The sequence below is a fragment of the Silurus meridionalis genome, chromosome 26 (genome assembly GCF_014805685.1).
Source record: "Silurus meridionalis isolate SWU-2019-XX chromosome 26, ASM1480568v1, whole genome shotgun sequence".
In the NCBI taxonomy this organism is placed as follows: Eukaryota; Metazoa; Chordata; class Actinopteri; order Siluriformes; family Siluridae; genus Silurus; species Silurus meridionalis.
In genome coordinates, this window is record NC_060909.1 from 4866940 (window position 1) to 4891291 (window position 24352).

A 24352-nucleotide genomic window follows, 5' to 3' on the forward strand; every position below is an offset into this window, starting at 1 on the left:
TCATCTATGTTGTATTCTAAATAAAATATTGAAATATGAAACATCCACATCATTGCATTCTGTTTTTATTCACAATTTGTACAGTGTCCCAACTTTTTTAGAATCGGGTTTGTGTATTTTATATATATATATATATATATATATATATATATATATATATATATATATATATATATATATATATAAATCGATTTAAGTTGAATTTTATTTACTGGTTTTTCCGTGAAAATATGTCTGTGTTGGCAGGTGATGGATGAGAATGCAGAGATCATTTGATTGATGTCAACTCCGTTTGCAATCGCACGTCTTCGGGCATATGATGCAGATCTGTTATGCTCAATGACAGGTGATCGAGCTTGACAGCAAGCCATCGATAATTGGCATCGCTTGAAAATGACACCTCAGTGAAGAACGATGGCTGAATTGGCAAATACACTATGTCATCATTTCATCTGTCCATACATAGAATCTTCCTTTATTCCTCAGAATAAAGAACAAAGATACTAAGCACTGTCTTCTTTTCCTCTTATACTGCATATTCTGAATACTCTCCTGCATCCCTACGTGAACCTGCCTTTGATTCAAAAGTCTGATCATTCCACATAATATTGTTATATATATATATATATATATATATATATATATATATATATATATATATATATACACTACGGTCACAGTTTGGTTCAATTTCATTACGGTTAGGAGAACAAATGCGAAATATAAAATTGCGTATCATTTTTTATTAACATGCTTTTTTATTATTGTTAATATTTGTGATCACCATTTGAACAGTTTACATTTTTAAATCAATTTTAAATACCTGCTTGGTTAAATAATATATAAAATAATATTTTTATAATATTTTATGAAAATAAAATAAACTGAGTAAAATTGTCACAAATTAAATTTTAAAATAAAATTAAATAAATGGAAAAATGTAATAAAAAGTGAAATAGTGATGTGCATGTAAGTGTGTGTGTGCGTGTGTGTGCGTTTTACATTTAATATTAGATTTTCTAAAGATATATTCTACTTGTTTCAGCATACTTTAACAAATGTTTACACTACTTTTATCCTTCATTCATTCATTCATTCCCTCGATATGTGGAACTGTCAGGATCTTCTACTTTTAAGAGAAATTCTTAAAGCTGGACAGAAAACGGTAAAGAATCCATATGGATTTTTTTATGCATGAGCAATACAAATCGTATTTCCAGTATGGAGCGAGTAGACACAGTGACACTGTGCTAACTCTAGGGTTTTTTTGTGTATGTTTTCAGGTTCAATAAAATAAATAAATAAATAAATAAATGTAATAAAAAAGCGTTTAAAGTGAGAGGCGAAGACTACACAAACTTGCGGTCCAACACTTAATACGTTCCTGAGAAAACACAGATTGTAACTGTTCCACACACAGAAACGCATTGCATTCTGGACCCATGCGAACCAAACCAGAAGTCCTGTACGAAAGAATATTTCGGTAAGAATACATGTATCGCTACATGTATATAATTTTCTGGGTTGTTTTGCCATGTCTCCTGTGAACATGTTTTGTCTGCAAAACTGAGTTATTTTTCAGATCAAGCCTGGAAAAGGGTAAATACAGAGACGCTGGGTATACGTCTGATGACTCACCCCCTTCATTTGCAAAAATAACAATAGCTGTGCACACATCAAAGTGAGCAGGTGCTGGCTGAGATACATTACACAAATGCTGTTACACTGTTTTGATCTTGGGGGGAAAAAAAATAAAGGGGATGCTCAGATATAAAACCAAATTGCGCACAAACTTTTTCATATAACCTGTCGATTCCTGAATAGAAGAGGGCAATGGGACCTATGGCCACACAAAAGATAAGTGAGAAAGGTGGTGTTTTTTTTGTTTTTTTATTCTCATGAACCGGGCTTTTGGACAAACAAAAAAAAGGCACATTAGAGCATGCGATCAGTCCTGTGTACATTCGTTTGTCTTCAGTAACTGCTACAGTACATAACCCATTTGTTTATACTGTGAAAAATATATTCACAGAACACTTTATTAGGAACAGCTGCACACCTATTCATTCATGCAATTATCTAACCAGCCAATCATGTGGCATCAACGCAATGCAGTAAATCGTGCAGATACGCACTAACAGCTTTGGACAACCATCAGATGGAGAGAAAAAAATGTGATCTCAGTGATTTTAAGTGGGGCATGATTGTTCGTGCCAGATGGGCTGAGTATTTCTATAACTGCTGATCTTCTGGGACTCCTGGCACAAATAGTCTCTAGAGTTTACTTAGAAGAAAGAAAAAAAAACAGCCAGTGAGCAGCATTGTTCTGGACAAAAAATGCCTTGCTGATGAAAGAGAGCATTCCAGAGAGCTGTGAGAAAGGGCACAGTAACACAAATAACCACTCTGTACAATTGTGGTGAGGAGAAAAGCAGCTCAGAATGTACATGTTGAATCATGAGACAGGTGGGCTACAGCGACATAAGCCCACTTCTTGGTTTTACATCTCTCAGCCAAAAACAGAAAGCTGATGCTGAAACTCCACCAACTGAAGGCTAGAAAAAAGCCTGGTATGATGAACCTTTATTTCTGCTTCACAAATTTAATGTAACGGCATGAATCCACGAAATCAAGGCAGGAGGAAAAGAGGAAGGCCAAGGAGGAGGGAAGACGCAGTTGGTTGGCTTGAAAAGACATAATGATTCTGATGTTTTTTCCCTAAACTGTACCACAATGCTGGAGGCACACATTTGTAAGAATTTGAATGAGTTAGCTTCAATTATCCCTGTGCACAAATCCCCCCTGTGCACAAACCTAGCGACATGAAGATATGGTTTACGTAGATTGAAGTACAAAATATCAAAAGGTCTCCTATCTATTAAACACCTCTGAGACGAACTGGAACGCTGACTGCACCCCAGGTCTCCTCATCCTACATAAGTACCTGACTTTACTAATGCCCTTGTGGCTGAATGAGCACGAATCTCCATAAGTACATCCTAGTGAAACATCTTTCCAGAAAAGTGGAGGTTGTTATAACGGAAAAATTGGAATTATATGTGGAATGTGGTATTCAAAAAGCACATACGAATCTTGTGTTCCGGTGTCAGCAAACATTTGTCTATATACAGTAGTGTGTTCTTACAATTATTGCGACCAATATAAAATACAAGACTAAATCAACAAATAATTTCAAATCGTTTTAATGTAAATTATTAACTTTTTTATATATTGCTTTCCAAAGCACTTGAGGACAGAGACCATAAAGCCTTGAAACACCAATCAGGGAGACTTTATGTCCAAACTCTATTTAAAGATGTCTAATAGTAAATTCAGTATTACCTTCTGTCATATTGTTCACTTAGTCTCTCTCCCTTTCTATTGAGAACAATGTCTTATCCCCCCGAATTAATCCCACATAGATTCAGCATTACTGTGAAATGTACAGCATAAGGATTTTTAATTATGAGGATTTCTAATCGCACATATATTCAGCAAATCCTGTATTGAAACCACCTCTATAAATGTCAGAAATCGTAGACGTTTTCGAACATTATGTTGCATAGTACAAGTGATGAAGTCATTTATTAAAAAAAATCTGAAAGGGTTGTTGAAGGTTTTACACCTAAAGGCGCAGTTACACTGCACCTAATCTAACTCACAACGACCACACTTATGCAGTCAGGTGCAAAAGTTAGCATACCCTTAGGATAAAAAAAAGGGGGGGGTTTAAAAAAATAAACGGAAATATCACAGTTTATATATATATGGTGGAGTGTTACGTTTTAAGTATTCCCTCATTATTACAACATGTTCCAACAAGCTTTTTTCGGAAATATTAATCATCAAAATGAAGCCAGGTGATATGTTTACATCTCCCTTTCTGAGACTGCTATAAATATTTTCTTGTAATCCATATGCCTGAACTTTGCTTTAATAACTTGCCTTCAGCGTCTCTCGTTTTACCTAAACAGCTTTTTAAACCACCAAGCTGTAAGCATGAGATCTCTCACAGACTACCACTTGCTTCCTGATATACTGTTATAACTCTGACAAGATGCCAAACTGCCTTGTTCTGATTAGGGCTGGCAAAGTTTTTTTTTTTTTTGTGAATCCTAAAGTTACATTACGTTATAGTGCTTGGATTTGAAGTTTCACTCATTTGTAATTTAATAAATAGTATGCCACTGGATTGTTCATCAGGGACAAACTTATACACCTATAAAGAACATCTTATTCATTTGTATCACCACATTATCTGTGTAAAGCTGCTTTGAGACAATGTTCATTGTTAAAAGTGCAATACAAAATAAAAGTGAATTGAATTCATTTAAAAACAGAATATTTGACTCTTTGTTCATTAAAAAAAAAAACTTTAGAAGTGCAAACTTTGCATTTAACTTTACTTCACCTCAGATCTGACTATATATGGGGCTCTTCCCAAAACTTTTGAAACAAACTGGAGCTGCACAATTGTATCACTGGATGTGATAGCATTTCAAACCTGGTTGAACACCTGACTTTGCCTTCAACGTAGTGGAAATAGTTTCCGCAAGAACCACATATGAGTGTAAAACAATTATATAGGATGTTTTTGGAAGTGGTAGCATGAAGGTTTCCCTTCACTTGAACTTTGATGATACCCTGAGCAGATGAAGATATGCTTTACAGAGTTAGAGTGGAAGGTCTTGAGTGGCCCACTATAGAGCTCTGACCTCGACTCTATTGAACACCTTTGAAAGGTATTGAAATGCTGACTTCACCCCACGCTTCATCACCTCACCAACATCAGTACCTACTTTACTAACACTCTTGTGGGTGAGTGTGAGCACAAATTTTCACAAAAGGAATGAGAAGGAGGTGGGAGGAAACAGGAGAACCAGAAGAAATCACATCTACATCAAGAATCGCACAGGAAATGAATTAAAAACCACACATACTCTAAAACAAGTTCAGGATCCAAAGAAAAACCTGTTTGCTTTATGTTGGCAATGCTACCTGGTGCGTCACTGATTAGAAACTAGCAGGTCAATGGTTAAGATTTTGAGCTGCTGTTTAAAAAGGTTAGAAGTTCAAATCCCTGGGCCCTTGAGCAATGCCCTTAATTCCCACCTACTTAGCTGTCTAAATGATATAATTGTCACTCTGCACAACGACGTCTGCCAAATAATGTAAATGTATAGTCGTTATGTTCCAAGAATATATATTTATATATTTATGGGCATCATTTCACTATTCAGCCAAATGAAAAACCCCCCCACACACACACACATTTCTGTCAGGCAATTAAACATGCAAGAGATTATCATAAAACCCTCTCTCTCTGATGCTAGTGAACTATTTTTATTACATTTTTTAAACTGTCTCCTGTTTGTCGCGTGTCTGACAGGGAAACAAAACGCACCCTTTACATGTTTGCACTGCTTAATCACTGCCTTTCGTTTCCAATATTTTCACACTGCTTGACAAGAAAACCAAAAATACACACAAAATTTGTACTGTTGAATCACTGCTGCCCAATCAACACTGCATTCTTTAGATGGAGCATATTCCAGAATCAAGGGGGTATGAGAATACGCCAAGAGCTCTGGCTTTATACTCTTCAGCTAACTCTCATACACCACGTTCTCACACACTTACATACGTACAAGGACATTTCTTTTTTCCTTTTTCCCCCGAAAAGAACTGCGATCATTGATAAGCTACATTTGAGCCAGAAAGAGCTTCGGGAGTGGTGGCGCAGCTGAAAAGCGATCCCTCGCTTAACTCTTTCATCAACGGGGTAATTAGCGTGGAGAAAAGGCTTAGCAACACAGCACCAGTGAAGGTAACTCCACATTCTAATCCCCAACACAAATTGGATTTTCTTGGCACTGAGGAAACCTGCGTCATGTGCTGTCAAATCTCACACTCTTACTTTCCTCCTCATTCTCTCTGTCTCTTTCTCTTGCTCTATCTCTCACACTCACACACACACACACACACACACAGCACATCCTTACACACACACAGAGACAACAAAACGTACAATATGAACGTCAGGCCAAAAATAACGTTTCATCTGATTACTGTCTAAATGCACTTACGAAAAAAAACAAAATAAACACACACACACGCACACACACTCCACAAAACTAATAATAACAAATAACTCCAGAAAGTCTAATAACCCTCATAAAAACTTCTGCTACTTTATTTGGTTTTGCAGCCAAAATTCTTAGGTGTGGATGTGATGAAGTGTCAGCGTGTGTTTTTCGTGACAGAACACGAGGTGTGTTTGGACTTCTCTATTAAATTTGCAGAATGCGATTTCATATAATAAAATCATAATATTGGGCGATTTTGTATATTGGATCTTACCTAATCCATGTCATCAGCTCCACGGTGTCCGGGTCGTAAAATTCTCTCAGCTCAGAAAGTTCTTCTGTCAGTTTGTGCCAGAACTAAAGAACAAAACACACACTCACACACACACACACACACACACACACACACACACACACACACACACACACACATCAAGTGTGAAAGAAGGACAGAATGTTACTAAGATAATGGCACAAATTTAGCACTACTATAAACCACACACGTAGACACACCCACACATACACACACCAAGTGTGAGAGAAAGACAGAATGCTACAAAGATAATGCAACAAATTTAGGACTACTATAAACCACACACATAGACACATACACATACACACACACACACACACACACACACACACACACAACTGCACATTTTATGCTTGATTGCATAATGCAATTCCGCTGTTGACAGAGCAGAATTAACCCAGCAGGGGCAAAAATCCTCTTAAAAATGAATGCTTGGATTTTTTTTTCCTCAGGTTTTTCCATGCATGGCTGTTTGAGCTAAGCACTTCCTGCCACCCTGCTGCCCAGGCAGATTAGCGCAATATGCAAACAGAAAAATGATCGCCTGCTGCAAGTGTATTACCTTGTAATAAAGGAATGCCAGCAGCACGACCGGAACGGAGTACCTGATCAACTTTAGCTGTGAAAAAGAAAAAGAAAAAAAATCACATACACAAACACAAACACACACAGACAGAGCAAAGAATGAACGGCAATAAGGTTTTGTTTTTGGTTGTTATTACACTGCCACCTAGTGAGGGCAAATCTGGAATGCACGAGCTTTGTTGAAATCGAATCTCCACTCGCAAGAGAGTAATCCAACTCTCAAGATACATCTTCACACCGAGATACGATCTATATTCTTGTTTTGTCAGGTTTCAGATTTACACAGACTGCACTGCTTATCTTCCAGAGCCGGAATGTTACTGTGGTATCTTGTAACACAAGCATGAGATCTCTCTGAAACTGGGGGGGAGGAAAAAACCCAGATATGGATTAGTACATTAGTGCACTATTTGGTTCTACAATTTCTGCACAGAAGGTGAAATGATGATCTTTGAAAAATAAGTTCACTGTTAATCAAGTAAATGAAAGCTGTACACTTCACTGTACTCCACTGTACTGCCATGAAAGAACTCATTCATGATCAATTACAGCATTTGATGTTGAAACTATATAGATGAGGTGTGCTGTATTAAATCTCTCTGTTCAGCCAAAGCATATAGTAAAATTTTTTACCAGCATCCACTGAACATATCTTCTAATAAATTTGTCTCAGGATATGGAAGCTCTTACCCAACCTGCTTTCATTTTTAGCTTTGACGGTGCAATTTGTCTGTTTTAAATTATTCTAATGCTATAATAATATTCAAAGCTCTATCATACCTTAAAATACACTGTATTTCTCAATATTACAATAAATCTTTCTGATTAGTTACCAAAATAAGCTCCGCCCCCAACCAACTACTGAAAAAAAAAAAGGTTTGAAGAAAAGTATGGGGTCGATTCAAGGAGAAAGAAAAGACTTGTCATTAGAAATCCAATTTGCAGCAGAGCGCTCTAAAAATGACAAACGGCAACTTTGATATTACGCTACACCCGGGCGTGTTTGTTAAAGCTCACCTTTCCTTCGGTGTTGCAATGGATCACTCGCAGCATAACGTCCACATCTCCTTCCCGCACGCACCGAAGGCGGTAAAGGCGCACATGTGACCGGTCCACAGGTACTTCATCCTGCGGCCAGAGACAATGTCATAGTTTTTGTAATAAAGAGCAGCGGCAGATGCTGCAGACACGTTAGCTATCGTGGGCTCTCAGACCGGTTAGTATTCAAAAGACACCGGGGGAAAATTTAGAGCGAGATGTATTGCGATCTTTTTCGGCTAAAATAATTCACTCGTTTTCACAGGCGAAAACCACCCGCAGCTTTGGTGGCTTCCACTAATAAGATGGAGATTAAAGATAAGCACTGGTCTGAAGTCAGTGGAAGAAAAAGTGATAAAAGCAAAAGTAGAATTTCAGCAGAAAGAAGGGACTGAGTGGGGATTCAGTTAATGAACAGAGAAAGAAACTGGAGAAGAGCTAATAAACGATACATCAGCTACACCTGATTATTTTAAATCATACAAATTACTTAAATCTTATCTTAAAAATATATCAGTCATACCTACATTATAGGTAACATAAGATTGACTCAATTAGCACCTAATAGGTATCATGACATATCCTCAATGAGCACTTTATTAGGAACACTATACATAAAGCCACTCTTTGTTCTCAAAACAGCCTTAATTCTTTATGGCATGGATATTTCAAGATTTTCAAAGCATTCGGTTGAGAATCTGGTCCGTGTTGAAATGATTGCATCATGGAGTTCCTGCAGATTTTTCAGGTGCACTTTTATGCTGCAAATCACCCATTCCACCACATCCCAATCGAGTTCTAACGGATTCAGATCTAAAGACTAAGAAGGTCAGTGAACACTCAACTCACTATTACGTCTGGGACGACTTGCTTTATGACATGGTGCAATCTCATGATGGAAGTAGATATGAGACAATTGTAAATTATGTCATACAAAGGGATGCTCATATGGCCAGCAATAATACTCAAGCAGGATGCCTTGATTGGCTGGTGTGAAAGGAGCTTCAAGAAAATCTTCCTCAGACCATTACACCACCCCCACCAGCCTGGACTAAAGACACAATGCAAGTAGGGATTCATGCTATTCTGACCCTACTGTACACTATCTGTGATTCATCAGACCAGAATTTATCTAGCCCTTAATTTTCCAGTTATGCTTCCGCTTTCTGTTCTTGGCTGAAAATTTATGACGTGCCACATGATTCAACCTACTTTGCATTCTGATATACTTTTCTGCTCGCCAAAACCGTACCGGAGTGGTTATTTGTGTATCTCTAAGTTCAAACCAGTCTGAACATAAAACAATGATCTCTCTTCTTAGCAAGGCAGAAATGGCGAATAAACTTCTGAATAAACTCTAGCGACTGTGTGTGAAAGTCCAAGGAGATTAGCAGCTATAGAAATACTCAGCCCATCTGGCACTAACAATCATGCCCCAGTTAAAAATCACAGAGATGACAATTTTCCCTCCAATCGAACAGCTCACATGTGCTCAACTCAGAGCTGCTGGCCCGTATCTGCCTGATTTTATACGTAACATCACTGCCACGTGATTAGTTGATTAGATAATTGCATGAGTGTGTGTTTGATGAGAGAAGGACTAAAAGAACAGTATGTGATCATCTTCATTATCTATAAAAACCTTTAATAAGAAATATAATGTGAGCCACGATATATATATATATATATATATATATATATATATATATATATATATATATATATACAGTGAAGAAAATAAGTATTTGAACACCCTGCTATTTTGCAAGTTCCCCACTTAGAAATCATGGAGGGGTCTGAAATTGTCATCGTAGGTGCATGTCCACTGTGAGAGACATAATCTAAAAAAAAAATCCAGAAATCACAATATATGATTTCTGCACTGTATTAAGGAGAGGATGACCGGGGCCATGTATTGCGAGATTTTGGGGAACAACCTCCTTCCCTCAGTTAGAGCATTGAAGATGGGTCGAGGCTGGGTCTTCCAACATGACAATGACCCAAAGCACACAGCCAGGATAACCAAGGAGTGGCTCTGTAAGAAGCATATCAAGGTTCTGGCGTGGCCTAGCCAGTCTCCAGACCTAAACCCAATAAAGAATCTTTGGAGGGAGCTCAAACTCCGTGTTTCTCAGTGACAGGCCAGAAACCTGACTGATCTAGAGAAGATCTGTGTGGAGGAGTGGGCCAAAATCCCTCCTGCAGTGTGTGCAAACCTGGTGAAAAACTACAGGAAACGTTTGACATCTGTAATTGCAAACAAAGGCTACTGTACCAAATATTAACATTGACTTTCTCAGGTGTTTAAATACTTATTTGCAGCTGTATCATACAAATAAATAGTTAAAAAATCATACATTGTGATATCTGGATTTGTTTTTTTTTTAGATTATGTCTCTCACAGTGGACATGCACCTACGATGACAATTTCAGACCCCTCCATGATTTCTAAGTGGAAGAACTTGCAAAATAGCAGGGTGTTCAAATACTTATTTTCCTCACTGTGTATGTATATATATATATATATATATATATATATATATATATATATATATATATATATATATATATATATATATATGTATATATATGTATATATATAGAAACAAGCCAATGTATTTATATATAATTATTAGTAGATGTGCTATACTTTTATTATTTATAAAATTACATATATTTTATAAATAGATTGATTCCTCCTCTCTAAACTGTTTCTCAAGTGCATTCTTTCAGCACTGATGCTACATGAATATGACATATCACAGCATTACGGAGACTGAGGCGTGTCCTAAAAGTCACGTAAATTACAGATTAACATGGCAGAGGTAGAGCATCTTCCTGGACACAGAACAGGAAAAAAACATCTGTTTTCTGTTTTGAACTTTTTGGGGGGGTTTTTTTTCGTTTTTGCACTACGAAGTAATGTTTGTTGAACTGAATCAACGGGGTGAATCGCATCGGTAGCTGCTTCATATGTTTCTTTAATGTATCGTATTGTTTGCTATGCATCAAGATGCGAATTGCATCTGCCTCAGTTATAGAGATGCACATCTCTAATATAAAATATCCCTCAGCCCCAGTTCCTCCCAAGCTCATCCTTTTATATTTTTGGCTGTATTCAGAAGATACACAGCTGTTGTATTTTATATCACATGGTAATTAAATGTGGTGCCTAATGTATGCCTGATGAGTCACACTGTCATGATTGTATTAATGATTGTTGCAGGCAAGCTGTCAGGCAAGGAACAATTTTTACTACTTTTTGATCACAAAGGATTTTAAGTGCTTTCAATAATCATTCAGCACAACACTCATGTCAGTCACTATGGGGAATACGTTTTTTTGCTTAACAAAAATTGTTCAAATCTATTCCAGTTGACAATCTTCACCTTTTGGATAAACCACATCAGACATGTTACAGTAAAGAAGTTGTTGATAAACACCGAAATGCAGAATTGCTGACATCATAAAAATACAGTACAATGATTCCTGACAAATTCACACACAAACCTGTATGCATTGTAAAGCAGTGAACATTAAACATTATGGTTTTTACAAAGATTCTGTAACAAAGACTGTAGTCTACATAATCCAGAATTTATAGATCTTGTGAAACTATACTTCAATAGTGTTTTATGGATCAATTTCAATGACCATAAGATTTTGTCTTCCACTAAACAACTTTAAATTTGTTTTCACAAAAAATATACAGTTCCTATCAAAAGTTTGAAAATACCTAGTCATTATTGCTTTTGAGAGACACATGCATGTTCTTGTTGTTTATATGCGACAAACGAGGTAATGCAACGGTATGAAGATTTACTTTGTTTACTTTGTATGTTACAATTTATTTTTAAAAAATCCTCACTTTACACACTCTTGGCATCCGGAGAGTTAATTTCTCCAAACATGTATCTGGAATACTATTACCAAACTTGCCAAAGGAGTTCATCACTAGCTGGAGATTTCTTTCTGACCTTGAGATCCAGTTCATCCCAGAGCAGATGAATAAGATTCAGGTGCAGTGACTGGGCAGGCTGTTCCATGATGGATATTACTCCAGTTGACAGTTTGCTCTCTATATAACGATTACAGAGCTTGGACATGCTATAATGGATTATTGTCTTGTATGGTGAAATCGGGTACTATTAGCTGCAGGCCAGATGGAATTGCATTGTGTTGTAGTATGGAATGGTTGCCATGTTGGTTCCTTTCACCCAGAATAAGTCTCTAAACTTCCCTGCTCCATAACAACCCCAAACTATAAAGCTTTCAACTCCATGTTTGACTATGGGGGTGAGGCAGTCTGATCACATCTTCTCCCAAGTTCTCTGTCTTACATAAATTCTGTTAGAACAAAAATATATTTTTTCCTTTTACCTAGTTGGTTGCATATAAACCAAAAGAACATACACAAGTCTTACTAACTATACAATTTTAGGTTTTTCCAAACATTTGACAGGCACTGTACATGCATATTGCTCACAAATTATCGTAGCATAACTATGCTATAGATAACTGAAATAAGAACAATGTTTAAGACATGTCAAAACAACTCCAAGATCTAAAAAAAAAGGCACCAGACCTCAGGGTTAAATACTTTGTTTACTGTCTAAAACACATATTTTTCATATTTCACATCCACCCACACTAAAACAAAGAGATGATGACACTCATGTGGAGTTTAGTTTTTGTTCTCAGGACTATCCAGTTCTAAATTTTGCTTTCTTTTACCTCATGGTGGAAAAAGCCAGCAGGCCAAAGAAGATTGTGTGTAGAAGGTTGTAAGCAATGTCTGGACGCATGCGGAATGCCGTCTCGTCTGGGGCTCCAGACGCTCGCCCGGTTCCACACTCTCTAAACAAGACAAGGAGGAGACAGAAACATAGGAGAGGAAAATAAAAAAATTGACAGTATGAGTGATTCAATAACTTTGGAGCCATTAAGTCTTTGTTTTAATTTTCAACATTAAAAAATGTTTTTTGTTTTACAGTGTTTCTCTGTTGAGAATTGCTGCATTTTGCTTTTACAACATTCACAAGTTTGAGTTTTTAAAGCAGGAAAGATAAAACAACTAGCAAGCATGCTAATGGAACAACATTCATTAATTACTTTTCACAGGAATAATTTCTTAAACATGTACAATTTCACAAAATCATTAATCATAAAGAAATAGCAAAGGAAGAAGGTTTAAAGATCTTTCTTTTATAACCTTCAGGGAATTTAAACGATGCAATATTCTGCGGAACAGGTGACTCGTGGAATATGCTAAATATTTAATAGGTATAAATGTGTTGAAGTACCAGGGTTTTGTGGTACATACTGTAAAAAATAACTTGTAATGGATGACTCATGGAAAATGAGATGTTAAGTAGTCACACATCAATGCAAAAACTGATTTTGAAAGCATTCTATTAAATGTATTTAAATGTAAATATATATACAGTAATTCATTTCATACAGAAAACATTCCCCCCCTGTTTTTATTCACATTTATCAGTGTTATGCTAAAATGCATTTTTAATTATTTTCATTAACACCAATCTACAGCCCATACCCTATAATGACAAAGCAAAAGCCAGATATGTAAAAAGAAAACTGAAATATCAAATTGCCAAAAGTATTCAGACCCTTAGTATGCCACCTGAAATGAAACTCTCAGGTCCATCCTATTTATCTGGATCGTCTTTCAGGTGTTTCTACACTATGATAATAGTCCAAATTCAACTGATTGAACAAAAACCACACACCTTTCTATATAAACTTTAACAGCTAAAAATGCATATTAAAGGAATAAAAGGAACTGCCTGAAGAGCTCAGAGACAGGATTGTGTCAAGGCATAAATCTGGGGAAAGAAAAAAAAAATTATGCTGAATTGAAGGTTCCAAAGAGCATATTGGCCTCTATAATTTTTCTTTGTAAAAAGTTTGAAATAACCAGTAGCTTCCGAGAGCTGGTCACCTAGTCAAACTGAGCAATTAGGACAATAGAGCCTTTAGTGAGAAGGTCAACCTTGACTGCAACACTACTGATCTTGGCTTAATGGCAGAGTGGCCAGATGGAAGCCTTTTTTTCAGCGCAAGACACTTGGAATTATTTACTTTTGCAAAATCTAAGCAACTAAAGAAAGATTCCTCAGGCCAGACTGGTAAAACCCAAATTGCTAAAGGGATGTAGTGATAATTAGCCTTCTGCAAGTTTCTCCCAGCTTCACACATGGCCCTCGAATAAAGTAACCACCAGGTTCTTGGACCCTGTTGTTCACAACCTTTTCATTTCCAAGATCTCTGGAGCACAATGTGCTCTTGGGAACCTTTGGTGCAGCAATGTTTCATTTTTTTAAAAAGCTTTTCCAAGACCTGTTCCTCAATACAATTCTGTCTCTGAGCTCTGCAGGCAGCTCCTTTGACTTTCCCATGCTTTAAACTATATTTTTTACTGCTAGGCTATATATATATATATTCTATAGCAGAGTGGATAGCTAGACTGCTTGCCGATTAGAGTTGTGGAAGATCTCGGTTTCAAGACGCATCATCACAAGAAGAATACACGAGCTGTATGAAAAGGAGAGGACTACAAAGTTTTTTTATAACAAACAGGATAAAACATTAATGCCCTGGTAGTATCAATAAGCTTTAGTTTAATATTTGCATTGTTTAAGTTGAGATTGACACAAAATATTTTATTTAACTGGTACTGTGTAAAGGAATACTGCTGTTAAAGTGTTTGCACAACAAATATTATTGCACTTTCTTTTAATTTAGCAGTACATTTGAAATAGAGGTGCGCTATACACTACTTTTAAATTAATTATTGAATTTTGCCTAAAATCGTGCAATTAATCGCGATGAAAAAAATTAAATCGTTGCCCAGCACTAATATATATATATATATATATATATATATATATATATATATATATATATATATATATACACACACACACACACACACACACACACACACACACACACACACACCTTTTAAATGCCTTTTTAATTCATGTCCAATTTAATTGAATTTGCCACAAGTAGACTTCCTGTGGGACCAATGGTTTATTCAGATTTTTTTCATTTGAATAAAAAAAATATATTAAATATAAAAAGCGATCTGCTTTTCCGTTTGTCATTAGACAGTATGAAATGTATAGTTATTTGAACTTCAGTACTTTCTGAATAAACAGACTTTTTGTCAGTTTTACAGTATTCATATGAAGCATAGGTTGGACACGCTAGCTACGTTTAAAACGTCTTTTACTTTACATACGTTTGTAAATGCAGAATCAGTGGAATGCAGATGGTACTTCAATCATGGGAAATTCCATGACTGAAATGCCATCTGCCTTCTGCTGATGCTCCCATCAAAGGAGAAGTTAATTACAGATAAAACACAGCCTATGACCCACAATGAGCATGTGAAATCTATTCGGTCTGCAGATCACAACACTTGTGAAAAGAAAAAAAAAAAAGGATCCATTTTAAACGATTGATTGCATTGGTTACAACTCTTTGGTCGTTTCTCTGGGGGAACCATTAAAAGTTCTACAGAGAAACTTGGTTAGTATTTTTGTTCAGAAAAGGGCTCTAATTAGGACTAATATCAAGCAAAGTACCCTTGGTATATGTGTATACATTCATTGCTTCAAATTTATTCTATATTATTTACTTTAATTTTTTATTCTTATGGGTATTTTTCTCAACATGCCCCCAGGAACCATATAAAACGCCACTACCATCAACTCAGTCTTCATACAATTTACACAGTTTAATAAATATAGTCATCAAATCTAATGTACTTTCCAAAGTAATTATAAAACTGGGGTCACCAAACGGGTGGCATGCTGTCAAATGCAGCCTCAGTAAAGTATTTCAGCAGACAGAACTGATATTTTATATACTGAAGAGATTATAAACACATGGGAGGCTGTATTTCACTGATTCTAGCTGCCAAAAGAACCTCGCCTTCTATAGCAGGTTCTCTGTTGCAGTCAATCTCGTGCATTTATATAAATTATTTAGCTGAAGGCTATGAGACGAGAGCCTGGCTAGAGACATGAGCTCAGAAACTGGATCATTTTCTCAGACTTTGGTTGATTTTTTTTATTCTATTTACCTCTCTGGGCTCGTTTGAAGAATGTTTGAAGACGAATGGATTGAAAAGTACGAGTTTATTTGTACGTCAAACTGAAAGAAAAAAAAAAATTTATCCGTTCGGAATCCACGAGCAGTCAAAAACTTGGTCAAGTGAAAAGCCGATATGCAAATGGTTTCTGATTTACTTGAAATTTAAAAAAGTCACGTTAGATGATTAATCAGTGTTTAAGCATTAAAAGGGAACGTTTTTCTCATTTGGTCAAGTTGATACATTCTGTGACAAAAAATCCTAATTTTGAGGTATATATGAAACACAATACACAACTCCACTATGCAAATAACAGACATACATAACACACATACACCCCTTTACAAATAGGAATAACAAAATGGATCGAGTCAACCTTTTTAGGACTTTGTGCACGCATGTCTTCCATGTCTAGACTACACACTTTATACATGTACACACTTCTGTTACTTGCGTTTTCACTAGGGCTGTAACAACTAATGTCGCTATAAATTAGTTGGGCTGCTCAAGTTTTGGTTTTAGCCTGATGGCAAGATAACAGCTGAAGCAAATAACAGTAGCAATAAACAATAAAATTATTTGTACACCAATGCATATTTTTTTCTTTTTTTTTTTAAACCAGGCCTGTTAGGTTGTGGCGTTTCTCTGCTCCATTCTCATTTTTTAAGCATACTGCATCTTTAATACGTTCAAATGCTTGCTTTCAATGTTTATATATTTCATTTATGTATATATCATTTAATTATGATACAAAATTGAATGTATTTTTGATACTAGATGCGTAAATCTTCACAAATGAACAAAATGTCTGTATTTTTTCAAACAATGTTGTATAGTATTTTATATAGATTTTTTTTAAAGCGTGGTGGTTAACTTGCCATCGGCAATTATCATTTAAAACAATACGAAGGTTGATTTACACAAATTGTTTCACCTTTCATACTCAAATTCTTAGTTTTTTTACAGAACGAAAAAACCAGGCATGAGTGAATTTGTTCAAAGGAGAAATCCTCCATGTTAAAATTAAAGCTAGTTAAACTCAATATGTAGCTTTTGCATATTTTAAGTACACGTTTATACATTAATATACTGAATTATTTTATATAGTTATAATAAGCTAAACATCTATTTAACAATGTTTCTTATTTAAATTTTTTTTTTAAGGAAAGAAATCGTCCGATTAATCGATTATCAAAATAATCGTTGGTTGCAGCTCTTAAATTGCACTATAGGAAATTTGTTAACTTGTAATTTATGTCTTGTGTCTTTTTCTCCCTTATACCCGTATTATTAATGCCACAGGCTGCTATGTAGTTTCACAGAGTAAAAATGTTATTGAATAGCGTTATACAATACTTAAAAAATTTGTAATAGTTTTCATAATGTAACCATTTACAGTACATAATTTAGCAAAACAGAGCAATTTACAGTACCATACTGTAGAAACTATAAAGTATATATGTAATGCTAGTGGACGAGCGCCGATTCGTGAGTGGAGTGGAGTGGGCGGAGCCAAACGTGCTCAGCTACAGTGTCTGGTGATGCCGATAAAAAGGAGAGGCACAAGAGCACCAAAACACCAAAAACATAAAAAAGAATATGCACTTTAACACCAAAACAACTCTGTCAACCACTGGCGAGAGTAACACATCTTACAAGGTGACATCCAGGCAGCGTCCCAACGTATCATACCGCGTACACGCCGCTACATTTTATAAAAATGTTAAATATTTTGAAAGATTTTTTCGTAGAGAAGATCATTGAACCGTCGTAACTCGGAGACTACAGTACTCTTTTTCGTTAGTAACAATAACGATGTACCACAATGAAAAGCAAAACATTCATTTGCTCACTGTTTGAAGTCTTCAGTTTAGGAGAATACATTTCTGAGGTGATTTTTTTTTTACTTGTCGCATGTACCTTACAGCACAGTCATTTTCTTTCTTTGCATATCCCAGAGATGTTAAGACACTGGGGTCAGCCATTATACAGCTCCCCTGAAGCACACAGGGTTAAGGGCCGTGCTCAAGGGCCCAAGATTGGCAGCTTGGCGATACTGGGGCTTGAAACCCCAACCTTCCGATCAGTAACCCTTAACCACTGAACCGCAACTTCCTCCAATGATAATATACAGAAAACATCCAACACAAGTCCAAAAAGCAGAACATCTGAAGTGGCAAGTCAGCTTCACAATAACATTACCTGAGATTGGAGAAAGCGGCAAGCGCCAGGACGATGGCAAGTACCGAGAGCGTACAGAGGTACGGGTAGAGCATCAGAGTAGCAGCCAGGCGATCGAATGTGTCAAACGGCAGCAAACCGAATGCCTCCTCACACAGATACAGACTGGCATCAAAATCTCTGGAAAAGAAAGAAGGGAAACAATATTTATCTTTTTCTTCCCAAACACACCATGGGACATTTACTATGTATTAATGGGCTTTTGATTACATCCCATTATAACGTACAAGTGGGAATTTCGGTGGATGTGTGCTAATGATAAACACAAAACCTAAAATAATATTTATTCTACACAGATTTTATTTGCAGAATCATTGCATCAAGTCATTGCTTTCCCGCCATTACGTGTACGGCATTCATGCCGATAAAATGGTTAAATCAACATCGGAAAAGGAGACGAGGAAACTGGGGAGATGTTTGAGGAAACGCGTTATATGGAAAAGCCAAGGGCTGAGGTGTGATACAGTCATTAAGCCCTGCAGGCAGGATAGAAATGTGAAAGCGTTGTAATATCCAGTGAACGAGCAGATTATTTTGCCTTCCAGATGACATTTTTCACAGAAGCAAGACCTCGATAAATCTCCGAATTAATGGCTCTGCCTAGCCTCGGTGAGTAGTTGGATCCTGAATAAAACACTGCGTTAATGGCCCTGATTAATGACAAAAAGGTTGAACATTTACAGAAAAGGATAGAATCCCGGTGCAGAAACCTACCTTGTAGCCCCCAAGCCAAACTTGGCCTTTATGAACTTGAAGATGTGCTCATCGGATCTCAGCTGCAGGACTCTCTATCATTAAGAGGAAAAAAAAAAAGGTGGATAGAAGGTAAATAGAAGAGGTGTAAACTGACGTAAATTACTAGAGATACTTTGTTTAAAGAGAGTGTACAAAAAAAATACACATCAGTAAACAGCAGTCTAGAGCAGTGTTGGACATTAACTACTATAATTTCCGAACTATTAAGCGCACCCAAATATAAGCCGCACCCACTGAATTTTACAAAGATTTTTATTTTGAACATAAATAAGCCGCACCTGTCTATAAGCTGCAGATGTCTACACTGAAACTAATGAACTTTGCACAGGCTTTAACGAAAGACAGTGTCTGTGACACGGTGTAACGGGTGAAATATGTTGTGGCTCCTTTAAGAGCAGAGCGGCATTTTGGAATAGCCTGCCGCCGCATTTTTCCACTATTACTGCACGTGTGCAAGACCGAGGAATATGTCCTTATTATTTTCTGATGCTCATTTCTAAGTTTCTTTGACTAACCCATAACGCTGTTGCCAAGAAAAATAAAAAAGATCACCATCGGTGAAGCTTTTCTCCCGATGCTGTGCAGCTCAGAACACAGGTGAAGTGCGTTTTTTCATGCCCGGTTGTTTTCAGCGTGACGAATGATTCGCATTTCCTGTAGACAGTCCGAGTGAGCGAAAGGTCAAACGTCAGAGGAACCTCACCCATATTTATGATGTGGTGCGGCCCGATTCAGTGGGAGCGCATCTGATTTAATATAAAGAATTTAATTGGTTCACCTGAACCCATACGGCAATTTCATTGGTCTAATGTTATGGGGCTCAGGAAAAAATTTATAAATTAGCCGCTTTGTTGTTTAAGCCGCGGGGTTCAAAGCGTGGGAAAAAAATAGTAGCGGAAAATACGGTAAGTAAATGTAATTCGTTACTGTACTTAAGTAGTATATTTCCATTTCTTTTACTTTAATTTCACTACATTTCAGTCTAATATTGGTCTGGATTCAATACTGAAATCAGTCGTTTCTTTTTATTTATGAGCTGATAAAAACTTAACTGGTCAAGCACACAGCAAGCCACCAATCTGTTTTGAACTTGTTTTGATTGTCGCTTGGTGGTTTCTACACCGACATACAGTTCAGTGTCAGTTTAACAGCAAGCACAACATTTTGAAAGGAATAAATGATGGAAGGAACTCTTTTATTTGCCCAAATTTTTTGAAGTAGGGCTCAACTGAGTTGATTAAGCGAAGAGGCATGTGACTAAAACGATAATAGGAACATTAGAGCCATAATAAATCATAGCACTTTGGATACTTAAGTACATTTGAAGGCAAATACTTTTGTACTTTTACTCAAGTGAAAGTTTAAAGGGACACTTTTACTTTTACTGGAGTAAAAATAAAAATCAAGTACAAGGTTTGTGTACTTCGTCCACCACTGTCAAGCGGCAATAATCAGAAAAACTAAAGTATGATTCAGACTATAAATAAAGAGGAGTAGAGTATCATCTTGACTTCCAACTCCATCAGTGATCATGCTAATGAAAAAACAACTACCCCAATTGTTCCTCTTCTACGCAAAATTTATTTCCTGGATCGTCATCGCTCATTTTATACGCAATCCTATAGGAAGTTTTTAGATCTAAACAATTTAGACACTTTTTAAAAAACATTTGTGTCCTCATTTTCCCGAGCTTCCGAAATCCATTCCATTTTTATTTCTGCCATCTGGTCGACGACCTTATCTAAAATAACAATTGGGGGTTAATGACATCGCTCGAGGGCCCTGAAGTGGCAGCTTGGTGGCGCTGAGATTTAAACCTTTTGATCAGAAGTCCAATGACTTAACCACCGAGCTACCACCAAAATGCAGCTTTAAACTAATGTCTCTTTAATCATCCAACTAATGACAGGTTGCAGCCCAGAAAGGGGTCACGAAGGGCAAAAGCAAGAGTCTTGCATGTAAAATCGAATTTATTTTACATCACCATGGAACAATCAGAAACCTCTCAAATACTTAATCTCAATTGTTAATAAATCTTGAAAATAAAAAAGTATTTAGATAAATAGACTCAGGTTGACATGGAGCCTGTAAAGTATTTATGCTAACAAACAATAAATAAATAAATAAATAATGGCAGAGCCTATAAACTTGACATCTCTAGCTAATCTTTTACTGATGCTCATCCAATCACATCAAAGTTAATTATTTTCCAAAAGGAAGCTTATCGGAGCAGAGACGAGCTTCACGAATAATCACACTTTCGTACAGACTTCAATATAAGACAAGGCTTGACAATGGCAAAAACACGATGTTTCATTATCAATCATTTATGTATTTTCCTCATATCAAACTGTATATGATTATAACTTTAATCAATTTATTCATAAAAAGGCATCAATAAGTAACACAAAATAAGTGTCACAAATCAATCGTGTTAGCTGCTTTTCCATTTCTTTATCATCAAAGAAATTTATGGAATTGGATTACATTTTAGTTGAATAAACCTGTGATGGAATATTTTTGCCTCTGAATAGATGTAGTCTATGTCTTAGGACTCACCTTGGCTGAATAATTGATGATGAGAGTTAAAACGAGCACAAGGACTGCATGAAGAGCCAGCTTTCCTACACGTGTGACAAATCCTCCCACCTTCAGTCCAGTCTGGAAAGAAGAAAAAAAGAAAAAAGAAAAAGAAAAAAGAGCATTACAAAAACAAAGCATGGATTTGGTGCATTTGATAATGAAAAGACATTTAAATATATATAAGAGATAAAGAATAAGTATAGAATTTGAGAATGATGCTGTTTGCTCCATGCTCAACCGGTAATACTAAACTTCCTAAACACAACATTTTTTAGGAGAATTGTCATTTTTTTTCTCCAACGTTTCCAGATGTTCTGCATACAGCTTCCTCATGTATTAACTGATCTAAAATTAAAATTAAAAAATAAATTTCTAAATAACAAACACAAGACAGTAACGTTCTAAATCCATTGTCCTTTTTTCTATTGATTTCTAAAACGCTTTTAAAGTTTTTATACCTGTAGATTTTCCAGGTTTGAGAATGAATGCTTGTGAATACGAGACTTTTCCAGACTTTCCCCAGTGAGCACTAACTGATCAGTGGCATCCATTACTAGGCCGGTCTTGGCCCCAATTAAAACGGTCCATAAAAAGACACGGCTAATGGTCGACATTTGGTATATCTACGCCTTCTCCGGGCTATAAAGTTTGACGGTTTGTATATGAATACAGCAGTAATCCGTTCTACATCTTGGAAAAGTATTAAAGTTCAAAATCTAGATGGCCAATTAACATTGGAAAAGATCACCGATTTCGTCATGGTCATTTGCCAGTGGTGCAGAGTTAATCTAAGCTGGTTAAATAACGGCAAATTTTCCGCTACTTATTTTTGTATATGGGATGTCAAATTTGGAATTCTGCGCTTCGAAAAAAAAAAAAAAAAAAAAAAATATATATATATATATATATATATACACACACACACACAAATAATTTCCTGTGGGATTAATAAAATATTTCAAAACAATAATAATAATTGAATGAGCTCAATAATGCCATTAGGAAACATGAACAATTTTTGTTGTATGTCTGTGACTGTATGTCACAATGGATGCAAGTGTTTTAATGTGTTAGGTCAGTGGTTAAGGTGTTTGACTTGGGATCAAAAGTTTGTGAGTTCAAATCCCAGCACCATTAAGCTGCTACTGAAGGATCCTTGAGCACAAATGCTTAACGGAGCAGTTGTGTATATACAATTATCATATATATATATATATATATATATATATATATATATATATATATATATATGATAAATGTATAACCCTATAACCCTCTAGATAAGGGTCCAAATCAGAATTGTATGGGACAGAACAGACAGAACAGACGGGACAGACGGAGGGACAGACGGACAGACAGACAGATAGATGGATGTGGAATATTCAGGCCATGAAATGATTTAGAACAAATCACTTTTACTTGTTCCCCTGCATTACTTGACTACATATAGGAAGTCTAAAGGTATTTATACCTGGAAGTGTTTGACGAAGAGCACAGACACAATGAAGCTGAGCACCAGAGAGCCCAACACCATGGGGTTACAGAACTGCAGCAGCCACACACACAGCAGACTCACAGCTTGTACCAGGTACAGAGACGTCGCCTGAACACACACATATAAAATTTAACTAATTATTATTAACAATTTATTTTATATTCACACCAGGTGTACTAATATCTTTATGGATATTTAGAAAAAAAAAAAACACAGTGTGGAATTGTGTCTAACACCAAATAGAGAGGCTTACAAACATGAGTTGCTTTTGTAACCCTGAGTTAATGCCCCTATACTGTGGTTGCACCTGTGTGTGTGTTACCTGCTCAGCTGTAAGAAAGTCCAGGGAGTCAAGCATAAAGATGAGGAAGGCCTGCACCAGCAAGATGAACTGATTAAACTGCCACGTTAGACAGAAACAAAGCGTGCAGACAAACACCAGCCACAGCACCATCCTCTGAGCAGAGAAAACACACACACACACACACACACAGTCATCAGTACAGTATGTTCCCGTGGCAGAGAATTCTTCCACCACATAATCATTTGTATGAAAGTCAAGCTGATGGAATATCTCCCATGGTTCAGCTCCAGTTCAACACTAAAGCCTCTTTCAGGCTTCTCAAGAAAATGTTTATAAATGTCCATCTAAACTGTTACATCACATCAGCACTCAGACAAAAAAGCAGAACAGTTAAAAAAAACTATAAACTCCGAAAGTGGCACACACTGTATTATCTAATATGTAATATATATCGCCAAAAGACACCAGAAAGAAAGAAAGAAAGAAAGAAAGAAAGAAAGAAAGAAAGAAAGAAAGGAAGGAAGGAAGGAAGGAAGGCAGGAAAGAAAGAAAGAAAGAAAGAAAGAAAGAAAGAAAGAAAGAAAGAAAGAAAGAAAGAAAGAAAGAATGAAAGAAAGAAAGAAAGAAAGAAAGAAAGAAAGAAAGAAAGAAAGAAAGAAAGAAAGAAAGAAAGAAGTGACTCTAGATAGATGGGCAGAAGAAAGAAAGAAAGAAAGAAAGAAGAAAGAAAGAAAGAAAGAAAGAAAGAAAGAAAGAAAGAAAGAAAGAAAGAAAGAAAGAAAGAAAGAAAGAAAGAAAGAAGTGACTCTAGATAGATGGGCGAAAGAAA

At 36.3% G+C, this 24352-nt stretch overlaps 1 protein-coding gene across 1 annotated transcript in view; it reads right to left on the reverse strand.

The window, feature by feature from the left end:
• Positions 1-24352, reverse strand: part of dpy19l3 (dpy-19 like C-mannosyltransferase 3) — a 72905-nt gene that overhangs the window by 27873 nt on the left and 20680 nt on the right. Inside the window, 10 exon segments of the mRNA XM_046840638.1 lie at positions 6361-6443; positions 6962-7018; positions 8002-8036; positions 8039-8112; positions 12757-12879; positions 18347-18505; positions 19100-19173; positions 21701-21802; positions 23196-23327; positions 23542-23676. Of these exon segments, the coding sequence (XP_046696594.1) occupies positions 6361-6443; positions 6962-7018; positions 8002-8036; positions 8039-8112; positions 12757-12879; positions 18347-18505; positions 19100-19173; positions 21701-21802; positions 23196-23327; positions 23542-23676 (974 nt within the window).